We start from the raw sequence: 16615 nt of genomic DNA, 5'->3' as shown, positions 1-16615 counted from the left end.
CAACTCACGCCACCCGGAACACCACAGCGTAATGGTGTGTCCGAACGTCGTAATCGTACTTTACTAGATATGGTCCGATCTATGATGTCTCTTACTGATTTACCGCTATCGTTTTGGGGATATGCTCTAGAGACAGCCGCATTCATGTTAAATAGGGCACCATCAAAATCCGTTGAGACGACGCCTTATGAACTGTGGTTTGGCAAGAAACCAAGGTTGTCATTTCTGAAAGTTTGGGGCTGCGATGCTTATGTGAAAAAGCTTCAACCTGATAAGCTCGAACCCAAATCGGAGAAATGTGTCTTCATAGGATATCCAAAGGAAACTATTGGATACACCTTCTATCATAGATCCGAAGGCAAGACTTTTGTTGCCAAATTCGGAAACTTTCTAGAGAAGGAGTTTCTCTCGAAAGAAGTGAGTGGGAGGAAAGTAGAACTTGATGAGGTAACTGTACCTGCTCCCTTATTGGAAAGTAGTACATCACAGAAACCAGTTTCAGTGACACCTACACCAATTAGTGAGGAAGCTAATGATGATGATCATGAAACTTCAGAACAAGATACTACTGAACCTCGTAGATCAACCAGAGTAAGATCCGCACCAGAGTGGTACGGTAATCCTGTTCTGGAAGTCATGCTACTAGATCATGATGAACCTACGAACTATGAAGAAGCGATGGTGAGCCCAGATTCCGCAAAATAGCTTGAAGCCATGAAATCTGAGATGGGATCCATGTATGAGAACAAAGTATGGACTTTGGTTGACTTGCCCAATGATTGGGAAGCAATTGAGAATAAATGGATCTTCAAGAAGAAGACTGACGCTGACGGTAATATTACTGTCTACAAAGCTCGACTTGTCGCAAAAGGTTTTCGACAAGTTCAAGGGATTGACTACGATGAGACCTTCTCACCCGTAGCGATGCTTAAGTCTGTCCGAATCATGTTAGCAATTGCCGCATTTTATAATTATGAAATTTGGCAAATGGATGTCAAAACTGCATTCCTGAATGGATTTCTGGAAGAAGAGTTGTATATGATGCAACCGGAAGGTTTTGTCGATCCAAAGGGAGCTAAGAAAGTATGCAAGCTCCAGCGATCCATTTATGGACTGGTGCAAGCTTCTTGGAGTTGGAATAAACGCTTTGATAGTGTGATCAAAGCATTTGGTTTTGTACAGACTTTTGGAGAAGCCTATATTTACAAGAAAGTGAGTGGGAGCTCTGTAGCATTTCTGATATTATATGTAAATGACATATTACTAATCGGAAATGATATAGAATTTCTGGATAGCATAAAGGGATACTTGAATAAGAGTTTTTCAATGAAAGACCTCGGTGAAGCTGCTTACATATTGGGCATTAAGATCTATAGAGACAGATCAAGACGCTTAATTGGACTTTCACAAAGCACATACCTTGACAAAATTTTGAAGAAGTTCAAAATGGATCAAGCAAAGAAAGGATTCTTGCCTGTGTTACAAGGTGTGAAATTGAGTAAGACTCAATGCCCGACCAATGCAGAAGATAGAGAGAAAATGAAAGATGTTCCCTATGCTTGAGCCATAGGCTCTATCATGTATGCAATGCTGTGTACCAGACCTGATGTGTGTCTTGCTATAAGTCTAGCAGGGAGGTACCAAAGTAATCCAGGAGTGGATCACTGGACAGCGGTCAAGAACATCCTGAAATACCTGAAAAGGACTAAGGATATGTTTCTCATATATGGAGGTGACAAAGAGCTCATCATAAATGGTTACGTTGATGCAAGCTTTGACACTGATCCAAACGATTCTAAATCGCAAACCGGATACGTGTTTACATTAAACGGTGGAGTTGTCAATTGGTGCAGTTCTAAACAAAGCGTTGTGGCGGGATCTACATGTGAAGCGGAGTACATAGCTGCTTCGGAAGCAGCAAACGAAGGAGTCTGGATGAAGGAGTTCATATCCGATCTAGGTGTCATACCTAGTGCATCGGGTCCAATGAAATTTTTTGTGACAATACTGGTGCAATTGCCTTGGCAAAGGAATTCAGATTTCACAAGAGAACCAAGCACATCAAGAGACGCTTCAATTCCATCCGGGATCTAGTCCAGGTGGGAGACATAGAGATTTGCAAGATACATACGGATCTGAATGTTGCAGACCCGTTGACTAAGGCTCTTCCACGAGCAAAACATAATCAGCACCAAAGCTCCATGGGTGTTAGAATCATTACTGTGTAATCTAGATTATTGACTCTAGTGCAAGTGGGAGACTGAAGGAAATATGCCCTAGAGGCAATAATAATGTTATTATTTTATTTCCTTATATCATGATAAATGTTTATTATTCATGCCAGAATTGTATTATCCGGAAACATAATACTTGTGTGAATACATAGACAAACTAAACGTCACTAGTATGCCTCTACTTGACTAGCTCGTTAATCAAAGATGGTTATGTTTCCTAACCATAGACATGTGTTGTCATTTGATTAACGAGATCACATTATTAGGAGAATGATGTGATTGACATGACCCATTCCATTAGCTTAGCACCCGATCGTTTTGTATGTTGCTATTGCTTTCTTCATGACTTATGCATGTTCCTATGACTATGAGATTATGCAACTCCCGTTTGCCGGAGGAACACTTTGTGTGCTACCAAACGTCACAACGTAACTGGGTGATTATAAAGGAGCTCTACAGGTGTCTCCAAAGGTAAATGTTGGGTTGGCGTATTTCGAGATTAGGATTTGTCACTCCGATTGTCGGAGAGGTATCTCTGGGCCCTCTCGGTAATGCACATCACATAAGCCTTGCAAGCATTGCAACTAATAAGTTAGTTGCGAGATGATGTATTACGAAACGAGTAAAGAGACTTGCCGGTAACGAGATTGAACTAGGTATTGAGATACCGACGATCGAATCTCGGGCAAGTAACATACCGATGACAAAGGGAACAACGTATGTTGTTATGCGGTCTAACCGATAAAGATCTTCGTAGAATATGTGGGAGCCAATATGAGCATCCAGGTTCCGCTATTGGTTATTGACCGGAGACATGTCTCGGTCATGTCTACATTGTTCTCAAACCCGTAGGGTCCGCACGCTTAAGGTTTCGATGATAATTATATTATGAGTTTATGAGTTTTGATGTACCGAAGTTAGTTCGGAGTCCCGGATGTGATCACGGACATAACGAGGAGTCTCGAAATGGTCGAGACATAAAGATTGATATATTGAACGGCTATATTCGGACACCAGAAGTGTTCCGGGTGATTTCGGAGAAAACTGGAGTACCGGAGGGTTACCGGAACCCCCCCCCCCCCCCCCGAGAAGTAATGGGCCATATGGGCCTTAGTGGAGCGAGAGAAGGGCAGCCAGGGTGGGCCGCGCGCCTCCTCCCCCCTGGTCCGAATTGGACTAGGAGAGGGGGGCGGCGCCCCCTTTCCTTCTCCCTCCCCACTTCCTTCCCCCTCCTCGTAGGAGTCCTACTCCTACTAGGAGTAGGACTCCTCCTTGGCGCGCCTATAGGGCCGGCCGGCCTCCTCCCCTTGCTCCTTTATATACGGGGGCAGGGGGCACCCCTAGACATACAAGTTGATCCACGTGATCGTTTTCTTAGCCATGTGCGGTGCCCCCTTCCACCATAATCCTCGATAATATTGTAGTGGTGCTTAGGCGAAGCCCTGCGATAGTAGAACATCAAGATCGTCACCACGCCGTCGTGTTGACGGAACTCTTCCCAGACACTTTGCTGGATCGGAGTCCGGGGATCATCATCGAGCTGAACGTGTGCTAAAACTCGGAGGTGCCGTAGTTTCGGTGCTTGATCGGTCGGGTCGTGAAGACGTACGACTACATCAACCGCGTTGTGCTAACGCTTCCGCTGTCGGTCTACAAGGGTACGTAGATCACACTCTCCCCTCTCGTTGCTATGCATCACCATGATCTTGCGTGTGCGTAGGAATTTTTTTGAAATTACTACGTTCCCCAACAGACAACTCCTATGGCTCCTGCCGGTTGTCATACTCATCGACATGCAAGTCGTGATTCCTATTACAAGAACATGATCAATATCATACATCACATATATCATTCATCACATCCTTTTGGTCATATCACATCACACGGCATATGCTGCAAAAACAAGTTAGACGTCCTCTAATTGTTGTTGCAAGCTTTTTTTTACGTGGCTGCTATAGGTTTCTAGCAAGAACGTTTCTTACCTGCGCCAAAACCACAACGTGATATGCCAATTTCTATTTACCCTTCATAAGGACCCTTTTCATCGAATCCGATCCGACTAAAGTGGGAGAGATAGACACCCGCTAGCCACCTTATGCAACTAGTGCATGTCAGTCGGTGGAACCAGTCTCACGTAAGCGTACGTGTAAGGTTGGTCCGGGCCGCTTCATCCCACGATGCCACCGAATCAAGATAAGACTAGTAACGGCAAGCAAATTGACAAAATCGACGCCCACAACAATTTGTGTTCTACTCGTGCATAGAAACTACGCATAGACCTGGCTCATGATGCCACTGTTGGGGAACATAGCAGAATTTTAAAATTTTCTACGCATCACCAAGATCAATCTATGGAGTCATCTAGCAACGAGGGAGAGGGTAGTACATCTACATACCCTTGTAGATCGCGGGCGGAAGCGTTCAAGAGAACGGGGTTGATGGAGTCGTACTCGTCGTGATCTAAATCACCGATGACCAAGCGCCGAAAGGACGGCACCTCCGCGTTCAACACACGTACGGTTGGGAAGACGTATCCTCCTTCTTGATCTAGAAAGGGGAAGGAGAGGTTGATGGAGATCCAGTAGCACGACGGCGTGGTGGTGGAAGCAGCGGCGATCTCGGCAGGGCTTCGCCAAGCTCCAACGAGAGAGAGAGGTGTTACGAGGGGAGAGGGAGGCGCCAAGGGCTTGGGTGCGGCTGCCCTTCCTCCCCCACTATATATAGGGGCCCTAGGGGGGCGCCGGCCCTAGGAGATCCAATCTCCAAGGGGGGCGGCGGCCAAGGGGGACTTGCCCCCCAAGTCAGGTGGGGCGCCCCCACCCCTAGGGTTTCCAACCCTAGGCGCAGGGGGAGGCCCATGGGGGGCGCACCAGCCCACCAGGGGCTGGTTCCCCTCCCACTTCAGCCCATGGGGCCCTCCGGGATAGGTGGCCCCACCCGGTGGACCCCCGGGACCCTTCCGGCGGTCCCGGTACAATACCGATTAACCCCGAAACTTTCCTGATGGCCGAAACTGGACTTCCTATATATAAATCTTCACCTCCGAAACATTCCAGAACTCCTCTTGATGTCCGGGATCTCATCCGGGACTCCGAACAACTTTCGGGTTACCGCATACTAATATCTCTACAACCCTAGCGTCACCGAACCTTAAGTGTGTAGACCCTATGGGTTCGCGAAACACGCAGACATGACCGAGACGACTCTCCGGTCAATAACCAACAGCGGGATCTGGATACCCATGTTGGCTCTCACATGTTCCACGATGATCTCATCGGATGAACCACGATGTCGAGGATTCAATCAATCCCGTATTCAATTCCCTTTGTCAATCGGTACGTTACTTGCCCGAGATTCGATCGTCGGTATCCCAATACCTCGTTCAATCTCGTTCCGGCAAGTCACTTTACTCGTACCGTAATGCATGATCCCGTGACCAAACACTTGGTCACACTGAGCTCATTATGATGATGCATTACCGAGTGGGCCCAGAGATACCTCTCCGTCATACGGAGTGACAAATCCCAGTCTCGATCCGTGTCAACCCAACAGATACTTTTGGGGATACCTGTAGTATACCTTTATAGTCGCCCAGTTACGTTGTGACGTTTGGTACACCCAATGCACTCCTACGGTATCCGGGAGTTATACGATCTCATGGTCTAAGGAAATGATACTTGACATTGGAAAAGCTCTAGCAAACGAACTACACGATCTTGTGCTATGCTTAGGATTGGGTCTTGTCCATCACATCATTCTCCTAATGATGTGATCCCGTTATCAATGACATCCAATGTCCATAGTCAGGAAACCATGACTATCTATTGATCAACGAGCTAGTTAACTAGAGGCTCACTAGGGACATGTTATGGTCTATGTATTCAAACATGTATTATGATTTCCGGATAACACAATTATAGCATGAATAATAGACAATTATCATGAACAAGGAAATATAATAATAATCATTTTATTATTGCCTCTAGGGCATATTTCCAACACCTTTCTGAGCTTAGTGTTGATATCTGAAATTCTTCTCTAACATCCCAAAGCTCGGTACTCAAACCTTGTTTTTAGTACATACGAGACAGATTTTCTGTAACCTTATGCTCCTCAGTATCTTCACCAGCATATCCTTCAAACTGCAGTTTCCTTTTCTTCAGTGATCTTATTAGACATGCAGAAGCAATGTTTCCTTTGACAACATCAAGCGTAGACAAGCAGTCTCATAAGTTTCCTACATACAAGATTATGATCATGGAAGCTAAGCATACTCTATATTAGTACACACGAGAGCAGTGTGCTTAAGCTTTCTATTATGGACAATGATTCTTACAACTCTACAAAACCTCAGATAAAAAATAAATACTTCTGTAATTAGACACAAAATAAAGAGGAGCCTTACTGATCCTCCCAGTTGCTTGTTGATTATACTACCCTGCAACAATATTTTCCGAGACTGGTCATAGAATGGGAACTCCCAAATATCTAATAATCTCAAAATCTACCACAATAAATTGACCACAAGCATCAACAACCCCCAAATCATACCTATCGAACCAGAGCTCAGCGGTGGTTTGTGGCTGTGTTCATGGCCACGGGTAGAGGAAGAGCAGCCGCCCTTGCCGCGCTGGTCCCCTCGCTGTCGTCCCCCGGATGGATTCCCGTGGCCCGCTCCCGTCGTCGCTGCAGTCCTCTTCATAGTTTTAAATAGCCGGCTATAGCTCTGCTATAGCCCGCTATAGCCTTTTCAGTAAGGTGCCGCTAAAATGGGCGTCTTCATAAATAGCCCGCTATAGCCCGCTTTGGCCCGCTATAGCTGATTTGGAGGCCCGCTGCTATTTTCCATAGTCCGCTATTTAAAACATTGGTCTCTTTGAAGGGCATCTCCTTGTGGTAGATGCATCACTTTACGCGTGCTCTTGCGGCTGAGGAACTGGTTGTCGACGGTCCCCTCCCTCCATGGCACTTCTCTTTCGCCGAGCTTCAGCCAAAGAACCACCGTCTCAGGCGGCGGCAGAGCAGCCAGGGGGGCGAAGGAGGAAGGGGAGGGGTCGGTCGTCAAGGTAACGGATCCGGATGACGACGATGGAGGCAGCCCATGGTCGGCGTGGGAAGGGCCGCGGAGGAGGTCATCGGGGCGGCGTAGAGGGGCTGCAGCGGCTGTTGGACGAGCACGCGTGGGCGAGCGCAACGGCGAGGTGGTGCCAAGGATGGCGAGCGGCGGCTGATGAGACGAGGGGCAGGATGGGATTAGAGGCGGCGCTCGCGCTAACCCTACCTAGCCAGTTAAGGTAGAGGGATGTATTGCGTGTGTGTGTTGTGGGCTTTGCTGGACTTGGCCCATGTGCGGCTATGTGGGACGAGCGACGGGGAAGAGAACCACACGAAACGAACGAACGAAACGACAACCGAACGGACCAATCACGACTCCACAATAAGATTTTTTCGTCATGATTTACTTGTTTGTTTGGAAAATCTATTATTTGTTTCCTAAAAAACTTTTATTTGTTTCCTGAAAATCTATTATTTGTTTCCTGATAATCTATTATTTGTTTCCTAAAGCAAATTGCATTAATGAGATAGATCGGTTGATTTGGATAAGTTAGGAAAGTTAGATCCGTGATCTTTTGTATGTTTGGAAAGTGCTGATTTTTTAAAGAAAAAAATAGTGGAGTAAAAATAAACCAATTGATAAGAAAAACCATGGGAGGGGGTGGTGGGAGGTGGGAGGAAATAAACCGGACGAAAAAACCAAACGAAAAAAACCAGACGAAAGTGGTGGGGACTATTCAACCAACTCGTCCATTAGGAGTAGAGATATGGTTTTGTGGGAACTAACTTTTGCACCAAAAAGGTAATTCTGCTGCGGGTGGCTAGTTTTGCAGGGATATTATCACCGTAGAAACTAGAGTTGAGGTGGACAAGATAATGGCCTAATGGTACAAGGGCTGTTGAATTTCCTGGTTGACTCCGGTTTGAGACCTAGCACCACCATGGTTACCCATTCCCTTTAGTGAATTCAAGAGCCTACCGCCAATGTAGAAATGTCAAGATGTAGTCATTTTCCATTATAGAGTATCATTAGTCTGTAAATAATACTGAATTGCTCGGTCGATATTTACCAAAATTGTCATCGTTGTACTTATATTGGAAGAATTATGTCCATCTATCAGTTCAACTACGTGCTGCTTTAAAGTGGCATGGTGAGGATGGGCAACCCTTCAAAAATGTCTTCCCATACATTACTGTTCATCCATCATATTGTTGCTAAAAGTTTTGTTGCCCATGGCGACAATAAACTTTTTATTCATGAAAGCTCATATCGTTATCTGTCGGCTATTGGTAAATGTGCTCCAGTAATTTGTGAGAATAACACTTTGGATACATGAATGCAGGAATAATAAATAGTAGTAACTTGTGAGAATAACACTTTGGATACATGAGTGCAGGAATAATGAATTGTTAATTATTGCAGGGAGGTCAGACTTTAGAAGGCACTTGCCTGCACTATTAAAATCCTTGTGCGATGAACAAGAGACCGAAAACATCTTCTGGGGAGCGAGTTCACTTGAGTTCCTCTATGGACATGTCTTCTGCATCACAGCTAGAACAATCGAAACCCTTAATGGAGGCAGATGTTCAGTTCGATTCTTGGGCAGAAAAAGCAATGCGCAATTTCATCTTTGAAGTTGGACTTGGGCCTCGTTTTGTCTACTTGACATCTTTCAAGGAGATGCTTCAAACTGTTCACAATAGGGATGTTGAAATTCCTACGTATGAATCCATGCTACGGGAGGAACTAAAAGAAACTCAGCACCGGGCAATGCAACTCAAGCAAGAATGGAAAAAAAGTGGTTGCAGTATAATTATGGATAGTTGGAAGAGCCGATGTGGTACAAAAAGCTTCATAAGTGTTTTGGTGCATTGCAGCAAAGGTATGTATTTCCTCAGGTCGATCGATGTCTCTGGAATTCCCGAGGACATGGATGAGCTAGCTTCAGTGTTTTCTCATGTGGTTGATGATGTTGGTGCCTGCAACATAGTTCAAGTTATCAGAAATGATGCGTCACCACATATGCGAATGGCATGGCATTATGAGCATGATTGGTTTGCTGCCAATATTTGGCTAGCCAAATGTTGGAATTGCCAAATATTGGCAATACCAAGGCTTGCCAAATATTAGCAACTTTATGTGAGATAGGCAAGACAACTCGGTAATCAATCAAGTAGTAGTGAATATTTGGCACACTGCCAAACATTGGCATGCCTATTTTTGGCACCAAACCAATTATGCTCTATGTGCAAAAGGAACATGACCATTCATTCTTCGTCCCACCGTGTGCTGACTTTTGCATCAACCTTCTGCTTGCGAAAATTGCAGCATTTGATCACGTCAGTGAGGTTCTAAGGAAGGCAAAGGAAATAACAAGGTTTATATATGGCAATGTGCTGGCATATGAACTGGTAGGGCGGTATATTGATGACGGTGAGATCCTGAGCAATTCTTGTTTGAAATCTGTTGCAGAGTTCATCACATTAGATAGGTTAGTTTCTGTGAAAGAAAATCTAGTTGAGATGTTTAGCTCACCTGAATGGGTTTCCTCTGATCGGTCTACTAGAATGTTTAACCCACTTGATTGGATTTCCTCTGGTTTCTCTACTACTACAAGTTTGTTCAGGCATATCTGTGGCATAGTAAAGACAGATGGTGCATTTTGGTGTGCTGCTGCTGATGTTTTGAAGATTACAAAACCATTTATTGATGTGTTGCTTAAACTAGAATCTGAGGACTGTCCAATGGGTATCTTGTATGACACCATGGCAAGTGCAAAAGACATAATGCACAATCTTGGAGATAAATATGGTGATATTTTGCATTGGGTTGACGAGATATGGTATGGTTACTTGCATTCCCCACTCCATGCTGCTGGTCATATGCTAAACCCAAGGGTCTTTTACAAAGATCCTTCCTGTGATGATCCTGAGCTCAGCGGTCGTATTGAGGCCTGCACAACCGCAATTGCAAAAGGCCATTATGATCCAGGGAGACTGAAAGCACAAATTGAAGTATATAAAGGAAGATCAGGTTCTTTTGGTTCAGATTCAGCAATTCAGCAAATAGTGGAGACACCACAAGGTAAAGTAGAGCCTATTCCCTCGTACTTATTTACACTTTGACTTGTAGAATACGAAGAAATCCATGCTTCATTTGTATTAAAATAAGGGAATTAAGTTTTGACCATTTCTTCAGTTACAGTTGTTTGGTGGTCGGCGCATGGGACAGACACGCCTGAGCTGCAGAGCTTCGCCACTCGGGTCTTACGCCAAACATGCTTTGGCGCTAAAAGATACAACATCAGCAGGCAGGTATCGGAGGAGGCGCATGAGACGAGGGGAGCTGATCTCGAAGAGCTGTACCGTGGGCTGGAGTACGCCCACCACAACAGGCATTTTGCCAGCGCTGCACCACTCATAGGCGGTCTTTCGGGGGATCAGTGTGGTAAACCTGGCAGGAAGCTGGGGAGCGACTGGTTCCTGTATCCGCGGCACCGACAGCATATCGTAATCGGATCATCGAACACATAGACATAGCAATTTTATTCCTTGAACTTTCATCAGTGCCGTGTGGGCACAAATGTTGTGACAGAATGTTTTTTTTTCCTTACATTCAGCCATCAGAGCCGTGGTAGCAGACAACATATGGACCAAATGTTGCAACAGATATATACCTTCTCGGCATCCCCAAAATTAGTGTCACCGACATGTTTCCTTGACTCTTGATTTCACTCGCATTTGGAATGTCTGGCTTGTATGTGCAAAAGGAAGAACTTGAAGGTTCATGGGGGATGCAGCATTCGGTAGCGACACTTGGACATTTCCCCTCCAGTTTTTTGAAAGCAAATGCGGCAGTGGTACCATGAGTCAAGTACTCCCTTCTGCCTTTTTGTTCATTTTGATGACAAGCATTTCCGGACAGAGGGAGTAAGTAGTAGCGCAGATTCAGTTTTCACTAGTCCAACCAGCAAAGAGGGGCAGGTTTACAGCTCTGGTAAGAGGGACAGGTTCAGCAGTTTCACGGCCAGGCAAGAGAAGGCAAACACTAGTTTATGGTCCATACTCCGAAGAGGCACTTGGCTGCAGTCCAGTATCACAAAAGTAAGAGGCTATACAAACAAAGACAACAATCTATATATCTAGCTTTGGATCATGCTGACGATAGGTATTATCACATCAACTGTGGAATTCCCACTTTCCAAGTGTTTTGACTATTGCATCAACTGTGGAATTCCCACTTTCCACTGCCAAATAACATGGGCCGGCAACTGTCAACCAAAGATAAAAACCAACAGTGTCAGTACCTAATGTTTGTTACTCCTTCCGGTCCTTTTTAGTCTGCATATAAGTTTTGTCTGAAGTCAAAGTATCTCTACTTTGACCAAATTTATAGAAAAGAGGTATTAACATTCACAATGTCAAATCAATATTATTAGATTCATCATGAAATATAGTATCATGGTATATATATTTGATATTGTAGATGTTGATATTTTTAAATATAAATACAGTCAAACTTTGTAAAGTTTGACTTGACAGAAATCTAATACGCGGAGTAAAAAGGACCGGAGGGAGTATAATCTCCCATGAATGTGACATTTCTTTCAATAGTGGATTGCTCATCTCTATTGCATGAGTAGACATAGTAGCAAGGGTCAAATTTTGGCAAAGCATGGTTAAATTTGACACCCAACTAGTTTTGGCATGACATGCCTTGAGATTTAACAGGAGGTGCCGTCTGTGCCCTCATATCACTCACTTTTCACAGATGAAACTAAGCTCAGGTATGCACAAAAAAGAGAGTACAAGATTGTGTCCTTGGACACAACTTTAACCAATTCAAATTACCAGCTCAACACTCTGGCTCACAAACTCATTTAAGTACACTTTGATAAAAAAAAACAATTCAAAGAGGTGCAGGACACTGACCAAATTAATGATCAAAGCTTCTTATTGAAAAGGATCAAAGTTTTTACTGAAATGCGTGCAAACCTTACAAACCAAGGTGGAGGGAGTACATGAGAATATATTTTTGCACATGGCACATGCTTAGACCAGACTAATATACATCATCTACAAATAGTAACTACATATGTATAATCAAAATTGGAAAAAGAACTGCTCATAACAAATTTGAGGGTTTTATTTTTATTGCCGGGAGAAACATGAAGACATTTATTAAGGCTCTAGGGTCTAATCTTGTTCGCTGCCACTATCCTCCTGATGTTGCTCCTCGTCACTCATGCCACTTGTATGGCCATTAGGAGGGTCTTCGTAGATGTGCCCCATCTTCAACCTCTTTGTTTCCATGTAACGCCGATTCTCATTAGTTATTGGTGTCAACAGCGGCACTCTTCCCAGGACACTTAAACCGTAGCCCTTGAGTCCAGTGTACTTCGCCGGGTTGTTAGTCATCAGCCTCATGGTTCGGACGCCAAGATCACGTAGTATCTGCATAGCGGAAATAGATATCAGCAAAGGTGGATAGCTCAGGAGTTGTAATACAAGCCAATTCCAGTGGAATGGTCTTTACCTGCGCGCCTATACCGTACTCCCGGGAGTCGGCAGGCAACCCAAGATCCTCATTAGCCTCAACAGTATCCCGTCCAGCATCCTGTAAATTGTATGCCCGGAGCTTGTGACCCAGCCCAATGCCCCTGCCTTCGTGGCCACGTAGGTAAACCACCACACCCCGACCAGCCTTCTCGATCATGGTCATCGCCAGGGCAAGTTGGCCCCCACAATCACACCTCGCCGATCCAAATATATCTCCAGTTAGGCACTCTGAATGGACTCTCACTAGAATATCCTGGCCATCCCCAACATCACCCTGCATATAAAGGAAAACAATTTATTATTGCCCTGCATATAAATGGTTTTTGCCTGGTTTTCCCTAACTAACTGGGGAATTCTACTTCTACTGTGAAATGCAGAGCTCCTGTGCTTTCGTGGTTTCTTCAAAAAATAAGCCTAGATGAAAAGAAAGACTTAGCAGCATTCATTATTTAAGAAGGTTTCATTCCCACAATACATTGCTGCTTCACCATGATCTTGCAGTATAGGCTGTACAACTGGTTGAGGTTTTTTGGCCAGACTGATGGATGTAAATGGCAAAAAAAATGTCTTGCTGCATTTAGTTTTGTTCAAGAATTTTATTACAGATGTATGTACTAGAACAAAAAATATCCCATTGTTGAGTCCAACTGCAAACTTGCAAGTGACCACCTATATTTGCTCAGGGATGCTTACCTTGATCATTGCAATGTGCTCCATCCCATCAATAAGAGAGCGGTAGCAATAGGATTCAAATGACCCCCACTGTAATTGTAATGGTGTGACACAAAGACGTTCTACCAGTCTGTCTCTCTTTCTCCTATATCTGTATATGCAAATAATTTCTTATAAGCAACTGATGGTCCAGTAAAATATTACACAAAAGTATGCATTCAAGTAAGAATTCATCAAACTGTAGCTTTCATATTCGTAATTGTTCTCTAGTTGCCATCCGGCATGAAACTATTACCGTTCAGTGCATCATAATTAAATTCTTAACTTGTATGAACGAACTGACACTTGGGTATATTAGCAAATAACAAACCTAATCAAGTCTGCAATTGAGACTATCTTCAGGTTCTCCCTCTCTGCAAATTCTTTCAGCTTTGGCAACAAAGCCATGGAACCATCATCATCGTCAACAATTTCACAAAGAACTGCAGCAGGAGGTAACCCAGCCAACATGGCAAGGTCTACTGATGCTTCAGTATGCCCAGCCCTTTTGAGGACACCACCTTCTCTATATTTAAGAGGAAAGATATGTCCAGGACGGTTGAAGTCCTCAGGCTTAGAATAAGGAGATGCAAGTGCTAGAACTGTGTTTGCCCGATCCTTGGCTGAAACCCCTGTTGTTGTGCCCTCTTTAGCGTCCTAAAATACATTTTTTAAGCAGAGTCAGTTGGAGAAACAGGCAAGAGGAGAAAGTAAAATATGCCCATATGAAAAAGGAGAAAATACAATATGCTCATAGACCAGAATTCTGACTAGAAAATCGGACATCATACCACTGAAACAGTAAAGGCTGTCCGCAGCTTCTCTTCATTTTCCTTTGCCACTACCATAAGAGGAAGTTGTAGTCTTTCCAGGTCATCTTCCTTCATGCTGACACATACAATCCCAGTGCCATGCCTCACTATGAAAGCCATAGCCTCTGGTGTTACCGTGGATGCTGCCATTATAAGATCTCCTTCGTTCTCCCTGTCTTCATCATCCACAACAATCACATACTGCAAAATGAATCAGTTAGGATTACAGAGCAAATGATGCAAAATAAATAAACAGAAAACATAACTTTGGTAACATGACATACTTTTCCTTGGCGAATATCTTCAATAGCTTCAGGTATAGATGAGAAACCCTCTGTAGGCAAATCTAGGTCAAGTTCATCATCATCAGCTGAAAACCCATCGACGACAGGAGCCATGTCAGCAGCTATGGTCCCCAATGCAGCAGCATCAGCTTGAACAGTTTTAGATGGACTGGCCTGACCATTTATAACAATACGTTCTGAAGGATCAACCCCAGCATGACATACATGAAAGCTTTTGATTCGATTATTATTTGCCAAGTGAAGCGAACTGGTTCTCCTTAAACTGTTTGATGCCAAAGTTGGTGAAACTGAAATATCGCAGCGCAAGACAGAATTGATGGGCTGACTGTTGGTACCAGTGAACCGTGTAAAGAGTTTCCCACTGCATAAACCAATTTAAGATAAGATGTTAGAATTATGAAGTAAAATGCTATGATCTGAATTATTGTCGATAATGTCATATCGATAATCTTGTGTCCTGTTGTGTAGCATAATGCCTTGTAGGTTGTAGCACCATATGAACAAAATTTTGATGGAAGATACTTAACAAATTTCATGCCTACTGTATACAAGGAGCATGGTAAGAAATAAACAAGGAAATGTGGGTGAGTAGAAATCTTCAACATCAAACTTTACGCACAAAGCTAATAATGAGTTCGGTGAGTGACTCCATGCCCTTTGTATTTTGTTTTTGTGCAGCTATCCCTCATAAACCGAGCAACTGTTTCTTCGATATGAATAGGCAGTTCTGACGTCAGGTTTCCCCAAAAAACAACGAAGATGAAGCACAATCCACATCTCCTATATTTCTCCAAAGTAAAAAATCATATCTCCTGAACCTAAAAAATAGTAGAACCATTATACCAACCCAACCATGCCTATATAACTACATCATGGCTATATTACTCGAACCAAATAGACCTTGGGCCAAAATTGGGTACCGAGCCTCCTCTAGTCCGAAGCTTAGCCCAAACAGACCATTACAAAAATCCTAGGGTTTGGTGCTCAGAGATGGCTACGGGGAGAGCCCCAATCGATCTCTTCTACTTGTCGAAACATTTTCCCAAGTGATTTCGACTGTAAATCCACTGACCGACTGGGCAAAATACATGCTCACGGCCGGGAAAATGTAATAACTCACCGGAGGCACGAAGGAGAAGAAGGCGGCGCGATTGAGGGAGCCATGTCGCCGGCGAGACCCCTCCGTCCTGGGGTAGGACGGAAAGCGAGGAGAGGAGCCGCCGCGGGTTGCGAATGAACCGCGTGGGGTGGAGGCGCGGAAGACGGAGAGAGACGTCCAGAAGGTGGTCGGTAGGATAGCGCAGCGCGCGCAGCTGGCGTGGCGGCGGCGCCCGGGCGGGGAAAAGTTGTGGCTCGTAAGGCCTTGTACAATGGGAAGTGTTTGGAAAGGTGCTTAGAAAAATAAATCGAGTTTTTTTTGAAGCATCGATGTCTATTTCTATAAAAGAGATGCTTAGTTAAGCATCTATCATGTACAAATACCGGTGCTTAAGGAAAGCCTAGTTTATTTTTCTAAGCACCTCTTATTGTACAAGGCCTGAGAGCATCTGCAACCGGACCCCGCTGCCTCAAAAGCCAACAGTCCGATCAGTCACACGGATCTCAATTCTTTCTAAATCATCCACAACCTATTCCTACCTGCCATCTTCCTCTCATATCTTTTTCCACGTTCGTGTCACCCCTTTTCCTGGCTTCATCGTCTTCCATAACCCACATCGCCGCCGCCACCGGCCCCAAACCCCTCCTGACTGTCCTTCTCAACCCGGATATGGTCGCCGCCATTGGATGCCGCTCCGATACATCCTACTGCTCCGGACATACATCTCGTCATCTATGTGTTCGATGAAATGTTCGAGTGTTTTTTCTAGATTCTTTTGCTCATTTTAGGCAAAACGATGGATCCATCGGATGATGACTTTGAGAACAAGAGGCTTGGTGA

At 44.3% G+C, this 16615-nt stretch overlaps 2 protein-coding genes across 2 annotated transcripts; one reads left to right on the top strand and one right to left on the bottom strand.

Annotated features, from left to right (window-relative positions):
- The first annotated feature begins 9500 nt into the window (after positions 1–9500).
- LOC125519133 lies at positions 9501–10944 on the top strand. Its single transcript, XM_048684006.1, has 2 exons — positions 9501–10374; positions 10495–10944. The coding sequence occupies exons 1-2, from the start codon at positions 9501–9503 to the stop codon at positions 10821–10823; spliced, it is 1203 nt and encodes a 400-aa protein (XP_048539963.1). The 3' UTR covers positions 10824–10944.
- A 1273-nt stretch (positions 10945–12217) lies between these two features.
- LOC125520157 (probable bifunctional riboflavin biosynthesis protein RIBA 1, chloroplastic) lies at positions 12218–16022 on the bottom strand. Its single transcript, XM_048684990.1, has 7 exons — positions 15797–16022; positions 14656–15037; positions 14351–14572; positions 13891–14216; positions 13542–13671; positions 12826–13122; positions 12218–12743 (listed from the first exon to the last, which is right to left on the bottom strand). Exons 1-7 carry the CDS (start codon positions 15838–15840, stop codon positions 12486–12488), a joined length of 1659 nt encoding a protein of 552 aa, XP_048540947.1. The 5' UTR covers positions 15841–16022; the 3' UTR covers positions 12218–12485.
- Positions 16023–16615: the final 593 nt, after the last annotated feature.

Source organism: Triticum urartu, chromosome 7, assembly GCF_003073215.2.
Source record: "Triticum urartu cultivar G1812 chromosome 7, Tu2.1, whole genome shotgun sequence".
In the NCBI taxonomy this organism is placed as follows: Eukaryota; Viridiplantae; Streptophyta; class Magnoliopsida; order Poales; family Poaceae; genus Triticum; species Triticum urartu.
Note: the sequence above shows the minus strand (reverse complement) of the source record. Positions and strands in the feature narration are given on the sequence as shown.